This window comes from Amblyraja radiata, chromosome 18 (genome assembly GCF_010909765.2).
Source record: "Amblyraja radiata isolate CabotCenter1 chromosome 18, sAmbRad1.1.pri, whole genome shotgun sequence".
In the NCBI taxonomy this organism is placed as follows: domain Eukaryota; kingdom Metazoa; phylum Chordata; class Chondrichthyes; order Rajiformes; family Rajidae; genus Amblyraja; species Amblyraja radiata.
The window spans coordinates 25,327,023-25,337,921 of NC_045973.1; the positions used below are offsets into that span (position 1 = coordinate 25,327,023).

Sequence of the window (10,899 nt, forward strand, 5' to 3'; positions counted from 1 at the left end):
ATCTGCTTTATAGTGAGTGTTTAACACGACACATTGCAGAAATGTTACATAGTTTCACTGCCACAAACATTGGATTGAATCGAGGTTAATTTGAAGCTTTATTCTCACCTTTGATACTGCTCTACACACTAGAGCAATTTTTAAAAGAATGGATAGGGAGTGGGCATTCACCGCTTGTGCCTACTTTCCGTTCCGGATCCTGTTTATCCGAGTGTCGTTTTCCTCCACTACCCCTACTTGATTTAGTCCCTTCAATAGCTGAAGCTTTCACTATTTGTCCCTGTGTGTAGTGACCTAACCTCTAGACCCATAACAAGAGATTTCCAATAGTTTACCATCTTGCTGAAAACAATCCTCAACCCTCAATGCTGACCTCTCTTACGTTGAGAGGGATCTCTGCTTAGTCAAGTCACACAGCACAGAGACCCTTGAGCACACCATATCCATGCTGACCATTAAGCAGCTATACTATCCCATTTACCATCACTTGGTCTCTAGCCAACTTTGCTGTGGCGATCCAAATGCTAGTTCAGATGCTGCTTAAATGTAGGAGTACTGTGCTCACCATCTTAGCCGTGTGTTCCAGATTGCAACGATCTGTGTGAACAAAATCTTCCTTGGATTCCCCAAGAGATATTTAGGCAGTTACATGAATAGACAAAGCATAGAAGAATACAGACCTAATGCAAGCAAATGGGACATTTGTAAATGGGCTAAAGAGTCGTTTTCCAGTCTTGTGCAATTATTTGATGATATATAGTCACACAACACAGAAACTGGTTCTTTGCCCCAACTTGTCCATGCTGACCAAGATGGCCCATCAAATCTAGATATCACACTGAACGTTTTGTATCTATGTACCTGTCTAAATGTGTTATTGTACATGCTTCAACCACTTCCTCTGGCAGCTCATTCCATATACCCACCACCCTGTGGGAGGAAAAGGTCACTCCTCAGATTCCTATTATATCTTTCCCCTCTCACTTTAACTCTAGTTCTTGATTTTACCGTAGGAAAAATACTTTGTGCATTCCCCCTATCCTCATGATTTCATACACCCATAAGATCAGCCTCCTGCACCGAGGAATGAAGTCCAAGAGTTCTCAACCTCTCCCTATTGCTCAGGCCTTTAAATCCCAGCAACATCCTCATGAATCTTTTCTCCACTCTTTCCAGCTTAATGCCATTTTTTTCCTATAGCAAGATGACCGAAACAAAATACTCCCAAGTGCAGGTACAGGATACTGAGTTGGATGATCAGCCATGATCATGTTGAATGGCGGTGCAGGCTCGAAGGGCCGAATGGCCTACTCCTGCACCCTCACCAGCTTCATGGCCAACTGTAACATAATGTCCCAACTTCTACTCTCCATTCCCACAAGGCCAACATGCCAAAGACCTTCTTTCCCATCCTATCTACCTGCAACATCACTTTTGGGGAATTATATATACTTGTTCTAGATCCCACTGCTCTATAACACTCCCTCTGGCCTTGCCATTCACTGTGAAGGTCATATCTTGGTTTGATGTCCCAAAATGCAACACCTCACACTTATTGGAAGTAAACTCCAATTGCCATTCCTTGGCCCACTTGCCCAGCTGATAAAGATTCTGCTGTAATTCGAGATAACCAACTTCATTGACTGTGATAGCAAATATCTGCAAACTTACTTATGGTCTGAGCGCAGGTATATGGGACTAGGGGAGCTAATGTGTTCGGCACGGACTAGAGGGGTCGAGATGGCCTGTTTCCGTGCTGTAATTGTTATATGGTTACTAATCATGCCTAATACAAGCTCGTCCAAATTGTTGAACAGAGAACGTAAAACAATGAACGGTACCACACAGCAACAGGCTCTTCAACTTACAATGCCTGTGCTGAACATAATGCCAAGAAAAAATAATCTCATCTACCTGGACAAGATCTACATCCCTCAACTGTACATCCATGTGCCTATAGAGTCTTGCTGTGTGGAAACAGACCCCATGGCCCAACTCGTCCTTGGGGATGAGGCTGTAGCCCAACACACCACCCTCTGTACGAAAAAATTGCCCTTCAGGTTCCTATTAAATCTTTCCCCTCTCGTCTTAAATGTATGTCCCCTAGTTCTTGATTCAGGGTTTAAAAAATCTGCATTCACCCTATCCATTCCCCTCTAGATCGTATACACCTCTATAAGATCACCCCTCATCCTCTGTAGTGGCAGATTGTTATATCGTTCAAGAGATTACTCCCTCGAGCCACTAAAGAGACTACATGGCTTTAGGAAAATGTCGTAATATGCATGTGAGCTCTCTGTGAGACCTTCAGAACTTCTTCACAGATAAATCTTCATAACAGTCTTTTGATTAGTAGCTTCTTTATTGTTGAAGAAAAACAGTAAAGATATACATCCGACCTTCTTCTCCGACTCGTACACTTTAATCTTGTTCAAACTCCAGCATATTGCTTTAAACGTTAGAAAACTACTCGTGTCTCGGCAAAACTTCACATGGTTATATCTTCCCCATGTAGTTCCGAGCTAAACGAAACTAAGCTTCTGCGCAAGAAACCCAGCAGCAAAAACGCACTAGACTCTGTAAAACATCCCACCCACATAATTACAGGCAGTCTAAAATTTAAAAACAATTGCCATAATTAATGACACACAAAATAAGCCAAATGGCCACTTCATCCTCTTTCTCCAAGGAATAGTCCTAGTCTGCCCAACCTCTCCCGATAGCTCAAGCCCTCAAGTCCTGGCAACATCCGCGTAAATCTTCTCCGCAATCTTTCCATCTTAACAACATCCTTCCAATAGCTCGGTGACCAAAACATGTTCTGTCTTTCGTCTCAGATTATGTTCATCGTCACTGAACCAAAGGGGAAAAGTGTGACGATGTTCTTTCTGCCTGCTCTAAGCAGGGTAAATACTTCGAACATGGGATGGGCTGAATCTCGGTGGTCACGGATAGCGGCTGAGTCATGACTGGAGTTCAGCTGCGTTCATGATGCTCCGGTTCCCTGTTCGAGAGCTGGTAGTTCTGTAAACTGGATCCGCCACTTGCTCTTTATCTACAACCCGGAGTTCTCAAATAGGGATGAAAGTCAAGAGTTTTATTGTGTCCGCCTCAGGACCGGGACAATTACATGTTTACTTCCCGCAGCTTTACAGGCATATGAACGTCACTACACAACAAATAAATGTACAATCAACAATACCAGGCGACCAGACCATAATGGTGAAACTTGTGTAAAGCCCACTTCTCATAAACCCACCGCCTTTCGCGTGCAGTAAACTCGATGTAACTTGTTCCCCGAGTCGGCAGCTGTCTGTAAACATCAGGCCGGTTCGGTACATTCTACAAAGAAGATTCATGGTTAATAATAGCCGCCTGGTGACAGAGTCTGAGCTCATTCCCAGGCTCCCGAATTAGAAGGTTCCCAGCAACAAAAACTCGCTGCTGTTGAGCCCCTCCTTGTATTCGCAGCGAGCTCGCTGAGAAATATGTCGCAGGTAAGACGGTTATATTTACTCGCGCTGCACTGACTGCTTTCTGCACGCCTTTTGTAAAATGTTTCTTGGCATTTAGGAGGCGCAAGTTGTGAAGAAGAAACGACCTCCGATGAAAGAGGAAGACATCAAAGGAGCCAGGCACAAACTGAGCGCCAAACAGCCGCTCAAATCCAAAACGTACGAGGTGATGCGACAATGTGGTAAGTCTTTCAAATCCAATCCCCTCCTCTCTGATACTTTGATACGTTGTCTGATACTCTGATACTTTGTCTGATACTCTGATACTTTGTCTGATACTCTGATACTTTGATACTTTGTCTCAGATCTCCGTTGATTTTTCCTTCAGACAAACTCACTGAACACAGTTTCTGTGTAAAGTCCACCCACGACGTTCCTGTCCCGCACAAACCCGTTATCTTTGTATGTACAAGGCGTGATCTTAAACGTCGTCATTAAATAAACGCCGCATTTGGAAATTCTCGGGTCCCCTGAGATCTCGGCGAGAGCCAAACTCCCGAAACTCAGAGATTACTCGGACAAGTGGCTGAACTAAGAGAAAGGTTTACGCATCTGGATCGAAATATCCGACTCCGTTTCGGGTTATTTTACTAACAATTCCCTGGACAATGAAACAGTCGAAAATAAAACAAAAAGAATGAAGGTGCGGGTTCGTATTCGCAGTCGTGAGGAACAGTCGCCACTTCGTCGATGACTATTTATCAGAAGTGTTTAAGTGAGCCTCGAGATGGGGTGGGTGGTAGAAGAGATCTTTCTAGCGGGGGGGGGGGGGGGGGGAGGGGGGGCTATTGCCGACGGAGGTGGGGGGGGGGGGGTGGCGAAAGTTTGTCAGGCTGATCCCTGGACGGCGAGTTTTTGGTTTGAGATTGACTAAATTCGACTTCCACTCTTTGGAGTTTCTTGAAAAATAAGAGGGGGTCTGCTTGAAACGTACACAATTGGGAGGACCATGGGTCACAGTGCCACAGAGTGGTAAAACACTGAACCCTCCATGCCCACCCTGTCGCTCGCTGCACAGACCCGCCCGTTACCCACCCGTATCGCTCCGCCTTGCCTGTTTCAGTCTCATGTGGCCATGTCTGGCTTCACCACCTCCCTCAGGTTCCAGATACCAACCACTTTCTATTTTTAAAAAACTGTCCCCTCAGATCTCCTTTTAGCCTCCTTTCTCGCACTTTAAACCTGCCATCTTGTCGTTGATAACCCTACCGGCTATTTAAAATAATAAAGACAAAAATAAGAGAGATGTCTTTGCTCAAATGGCGATGAATGGTTGTATTCTCTGCTCAATTCTTCACTATATTCAAGGTGGAGGTCGATTCATTTCTGCACGTTCTATATATGGAGAGGTAAGATAGCAAGTGAGATCAGAGTAAGATAGCAAGTGAAGATCAGACCTGGTCACAATGAAGGATTGAGCAGGCATGAGGGCTGAATGACCCACCCCTGCTTGTATTTATTGTGGGGGCACAGTCGCACAGCGCAGAAACAGGCCCTTCGGCCCATCTTGTCTATGCCACCAACATGCCTTCCTGAGCTTGTTCCATTTATCTAATATCGTGCTAAACCTTTCCTATCTGTGTACTAGTCCATTTGTCTTCGAAACGTTGCCATTGTACCTGCCTCAACTACCTCCTCAGGCAGCTCCTTCCACATACCTACTAATCTCTAATGAAAAGCTTCCCCTCTCACCTAAAACCTATATCCTCTAATGTTGGACACCTGCTCGAGGAAAAAGACTGTCACCAAGAAAGTATGTAAGTCTGAAAGACTTTGAAAGCTGGTAATGATGAAGAAATGTGATGAGCCCGATGCAGGCGTGTTCAAAATCATGATATTTTTGAAAGAGTGAATACAGAGCAACCGAGAAAGCAGAGGGCGCGCAGCCCTGGATTGGCAAAGAAAACGAGCAACTCTACAAGTTTTTTACAAGTTGAAGTTATTTGGAATATGTTTGGGATTCCTCGTCCTCTCACTCCTCCTTTGCCCCTTTCTCTCTCCCTCTGATCTACACGGGTCATCTCACATGCACCCTTTTTTCAATCCCAAACCCATATCACCCAGTTTCCCCCTTCCCCATTAACCTGCCATCACCACGCACTTGTCCCACTGGTGCCTCCCCCCCCCCCTCCTCCACACACACACACACACACACACATACACACACATACACACACACATACACACACACATACAGTGTTCCCCTCTGCCAACTCTACCACCCACATTTTGTTCCACATTTCACCTTTCTTCCTTCCCTGTCAGATTCCATTATCTGCAGTCCTTGGAGACTCCAGGGCCTGCGGAGTCTGGAATCTTGAGCAAAGAGCAAAGTGCTGGAAGAACTCAGCAGGCCAGGCAGCATCTGTGGAGGGAATGGGCAGATGACGATTCGGGTCAGGACCCTTCTTCAGACTGAACAACAAGCCAACAGGACTACCCACTGCAAGAACCCTTGCCATTAGGAGTAGGAATACTTTGTCACATGTGACAAGGCACAGTGAGATTCTTTGCTTCATACACAACGTATACAAATAGCAGCCACCCACGGCGCTAGGACTATCCACTCCGAGAATCCTTGCCATTACCTCACCAATGGAATAACCAGGCCACAGAAAGGTTAGAATGTATCTGAGGTGGCCTGACATGAAACATTGTCTGCCCCTTCACTCCCACAGATGCTCCTACCCTTTGATTCCATCAGTTATTTTTCATTCTATCTGCAGCCCTTTGTTGCCTCAATCACCTCCCAGCCTCTGTCGCTCTCGCCGCTCTCCCCTCTCAATGGTTCAATGGTATTTTGTTTGTCACATATGCAACTGCACAGTTACATTATTTTTGCATGTATTACACATGCTGTTATTCAAAGTCCTAGTTCGATGTACTGGAGCAGTTCCCACAAACCCTCTCCTCCCCCGGCCATCTTTGCCACTTGGGGGCACCTCCTGCAGCCGACACCGAAACCACTGGAAGCATTAACCCGGTTCACCGGCCCTGTTCCTCGCGTCCGACGTCTCTAGCTCCCTCACGGCCACGTTGAACGATGAGCCTCCGGCTGTATCATCAATACACCCACATCTGCTTCATGTGTATCTCGCCCCACCCTCCCCTCACCAACTATATATCTGCTATCTCAAACCCGAAGCATCAACCTGTCTTTCCTTCCAAGATGCTGCCCGACCTGCTGGGTTCCTCCAGCACTTTGTTGCTCCCGACCATGTGCCTGAATGTGGGATATGTTGCCTGGAAAATGAATGTCTAATTTGTAATTGGATACATATTTGAAGGGGTTGCAATCAATGGGGGGGGGGGGTGATTTGGAGCGCTCGACTGAAAGGTCAGTTTGGGCTGAACTTCTTACGACGGTGTCAGGTTCATAACAAGAGGAGTCGAGTATAGAAGCAAAGAGGTCCTTCTGCAGTTGTATAGGGCCTTAGTGAGACCACACCTGGAGTATTGTGTGCAGTTTTGGTCCCCTAATTTGAGGACGGACATTCTTGCTATTGAGGGAGTGCAGCGTAGGTTCACAAGGTTAATTCCCGGGATGGTGGGACTGTCATATGCTGAGAGAATGGAGCAGTTGGGCTTGTACACTCTGGAGTTTAGAATGATGAGAGGCGATCTTATTGAAACAAGTCAAGTCAAGTCAAGTCAAGTTTATTTGTCACATACACATACGAGATGTGCAGTGAAACGAAAGTGGCAATGCTCGCGGACTTTTGTGCAAAAAGACAAACAACCAAACAAACTATAAACACAATCATAACACACATATTCTTTTACATAATAAATAATGGAAGGACAAACGTTCAGTAAAGTTAGTCCCTGGTGAGATAGGCGTTTACCGTCCGAATGGCCTCTGGGAAGAAACTCCTTCTCAACCTCTCCGTTCTCACTGCATGGCAACGGAGGCGTTTGCCTGACCGTAGCAGCTGGAACAGTCCGTTGCAGGGGTGGAAGGGGTCTCTCATGATATTGTTGGCTCTGGAGTTGCACCTCCTGATGTATAGTTCCTGCAGGGGGGCGAGTGAAGTTCCCATAGTGCGTTCGGCCGAACGCACTACTCTCTGCAGAGCCTTCTTGTCCTTGGCAGATCAATTCCCAAACCAGATGGTAATGTTCCTGGACAAGATGCTTTCCACCGCCGCTGCGTAGAAGCACTGGAGGATCCTCGGAGACACTCTGAATTTCCTCAAATCCCTGAGGTGGTAAAGGCGCTGCCTTGCCTTACTCACGAGTGCTGAGGCGTGTGATGCCCATGTCATATCCTCGGAGATGTGGACTCCCAGATATTTAAAACAGTTCACCCTATCCACAGGATCCCCATTTATCCTCAATGGAGTGTACGTCCTCGGATGATGTGCCCTCCTAAAGTCCATGATCAGCTCCTTCGTGTTTTTGATGTTCAAGAGGAGGCTGTTATCCTGGCACCAGAGTGCTAGACCAGCCACCTCCTCCCGGTAGGCCTTCTCGTCGTTGTCTGAGATCAGGCCCACCACCACAGTGTCATCAGCAAACTTAATTATTGAGTTGGAGCTGAACCTAGCCACACAGTCATGTGTGTACAGGGAGTACAATAGGGGGCTGAGGACGCAACCCTGCGGCGATCCTGTGCTCAGGGTGAGGGACTTCGATGTATTTCCTCCCATCTTGACTACCTGGGGCCTGGCGGTGAGAAAGTCCAGGACCCAGGCACACAGGGAGGTGTTGAGCCCCAATTCCATTAGCTTCCCGGCCAGTCTGGTGGGGACTATCGTGTTGAAGGCTGAACTGTAGTCTATGAACAGCATCCTCACGTAGCCCCCCTTCTGGCTGTCCAGATGGGAGAGAGCGGTGTGCAAGACCTGGGAGACCGCATCGTCGTGGATCTGTTCGGACGGTATGCGAACTGCAACGGGTCCATGTTCCGAGGGAGGAAGGCGCAGATGTGTTTCTTCACCAGCCTCTCAAAGCATTTCATGACTACCGAGGTAAGGGCCTCGGTAGTCATTCAGACAGGCTGGGGAGGCATTTTTTGGTACCGGTAGATATGATTATTAAGGGTTTGGACTCGCTAGAGGCAGGAAACATGTTCCCGATGTTGTGGGAGTCCAGAACCAGGGGCCACCGTTTAAGAATAAGGGGTAAGCCATTTAGAACGGAGACGAGGAAACACTTTTGCACATAGAGAGTGGTGAGTCTGTGAAATTCTCTGCCTCGGGAGAGGCCGGTTCTCTGGATACTTTCAAGAGAGAGCTAGATAGGGCTCTTAAAGATAGTGGAGTCAGGGGATATGGGGAGAAGGCAGGAACGGGGTACTGACTGTAGACGATCAGCCATGATCACATTGAATGGCAGTGCTGGCTCGTAGGACCGAATGGCCTACTCCTGCACCTATTGTCTATTCATCGCCATTGCAATGGTCAACTTGCAGCCATGCGCTCCCGCATCACACGTGACAACAGTTAAGAGTGTTTTATTGCCATATGTCCCAGATAGAACAATGAATTTCTTACTTGCAGCAGCACAACAGAATATTTAAACATAGTACATTGTAAACAATATAATAAATGAGAAATAAAAGTCCAGTGTGTATATACACACATATGCAAGCACACACACACACACAAACATAAAGGCCAAAACACCAAGAAAAACGAGGCTTTCTGCACCCCGCGTTCGGCCACTGAAGGATAGCGTGAAAAACTTGGGTAGAGTGGATGTGGAGAGGATGTTGACACTGGTGAGAGAGTCTAAGACAAGAGGTCATAGCCTCAGAATTAAAGGAAGTTCCTTTAAGAAGGCGATGAGGAGGGATTTATCTAGTCAATGCTGGTGAATCTGTGGAATTCTTTGCCACAGAATGCTGTGGAGGCCGTCAAGTGATATTTTTAAGGCAGAGGTAGATAGATTCTTGATTAGTACAGGTGTCAGGGGTTATGAAAAGACAGGGAAATTGGGTTAGTTAGCCACGATTGAATGGCGGATTGGTCTAATTCTGCTCCTATCACATGGCCTTATGAACTGCGAGAGGTTCATCAGACCATGAAATAGCGGAGATGAGGGCGGAGTCGGGCTGGAACTGCCTCGCTACGGGCGGGGATTTGGGGACTTACTTTGGGGTTCCTGTTTTGATGAGTTTGTAACATTTGTACCAACAGAGCGGGAAGGTGCGGTGGCTCCGTCAGTTTTCAGCGCCGCAAGAACCGGACAAGAGACCGTGTTCACGAAGGAAGCCGAACAACCCGACAGCACGTTCGACAAATGACCGCCAAGCTGCGAGCTCTGGGCTCACATCGATTTAGCCGCGATATTACAGACAGGTTCAGCGTCAGGGATTCATTAATGGAGAAACTAACCAACACTTAATCTTGATCCGGATCCAGTTTGTGAAGAAGTGCCATCTATTTTGTATTAAAGCCCCAATAACCCCGTTCCCAATCAGTCCGTCTTCTTAAAATACAAGTCAGAACATTTGAAATAAAGTGATTGTGAAGTAGTAATTTTAATCAATTGTCTTTTGTCTGTGGTCTCGCTCCCCTTGACCCGTGAGGGACCCCAACCTGTTCCATTGACCGGCATCGTCAACACACCGATGTTTGACCCTTTATACCCACACATGTACAAGCGCACTTCAAACAGTGCCTGGATGGAACCCACTCCCGTTCAGATTTAAAAACAAGCTCACACCGACCAACCCGAGAATTCTCGCCACTCACTTTACATATTCGCTGCCCGAGCCGCTGAGTTCCTCCAGCTTTGTGTCCGACTCGAGCTTTTAGTTGTTTGTTGGTTTGCGTTTGTGCATATCTGTGTGTCTAAAGTGTGTGAGTATGCGTGTGTCTGAGTCTGAGAGTGTGCTATGTCTGTGAGTATATATGTGTTTTACTTTCATCAAATACAGCCCTCGGTGACAGGGTAGACAAAAATGCTGGAGAAACTCAGCGGGTGCAGCAGCATCTACGGAGCGAAGGAAATAGGCAACGTTTCGGGCCGAACCCCTTCCTCAGACTGAGACAGGGTGTCGGCTTATAAACTCGTGGATCTCGGCTCCATGAAGTGTTCCATCTCACACCCGAGAGAATGCCTCACACTGGGTACCTCCCACCTCAATAACTGTATTTGATGAAAGTAAAACACATATATACTCACATAGCACACTCTCAGACTCAGACACATACACATGCATGCTCACACACTTTCGATACACAATCACACACAGATATGCACAAACACAAACAACCAGCAACTCACCCGAGAAGAGGCCGCGCCAGACCGGGTGTTGGTGGGAAATGAGCGGGCTGGTGATCGGAGTTTCAACGGGAGAGCAATTTGGGAGCAGTGATCATGTTTTCAGATAGTAATTATGGATACGTCTGGACAGCGTTAGGCACACACAAATACA

General features: G+C 46.9%; 1 protein-coding gene across 1 annotated transcript; it reads left to right on the forward strand.

Annotated features, from left to right (window-relative positions):
- Positions 1–3,364: 3,364 nt before the first annotated feature.
- On the forward strand, positions 3,365–9,997 carry mustn1 (musculoskeletal, embryonic nuclear protein 1). The gene is made up of 3 exons (XM_033036905.1): positions 3,365–3,497; positions 3,574–3,697; positions 9,656–9,997. The coding sequence occupies exons 1-3, from the start codon at positions 3,489–3,491 to the stop codon at positions 9,760–9,762; spliced, it is 240 nt and encodes a 79-aa protein (XP_032892796.1). The 5' UTR covers positions 3,365–3,488; the 3' UTR covers positions 9,763–9,997.
- The last annotated feature ends 902 nt before the right edge of the window (positions 9,998–10,899 follow it).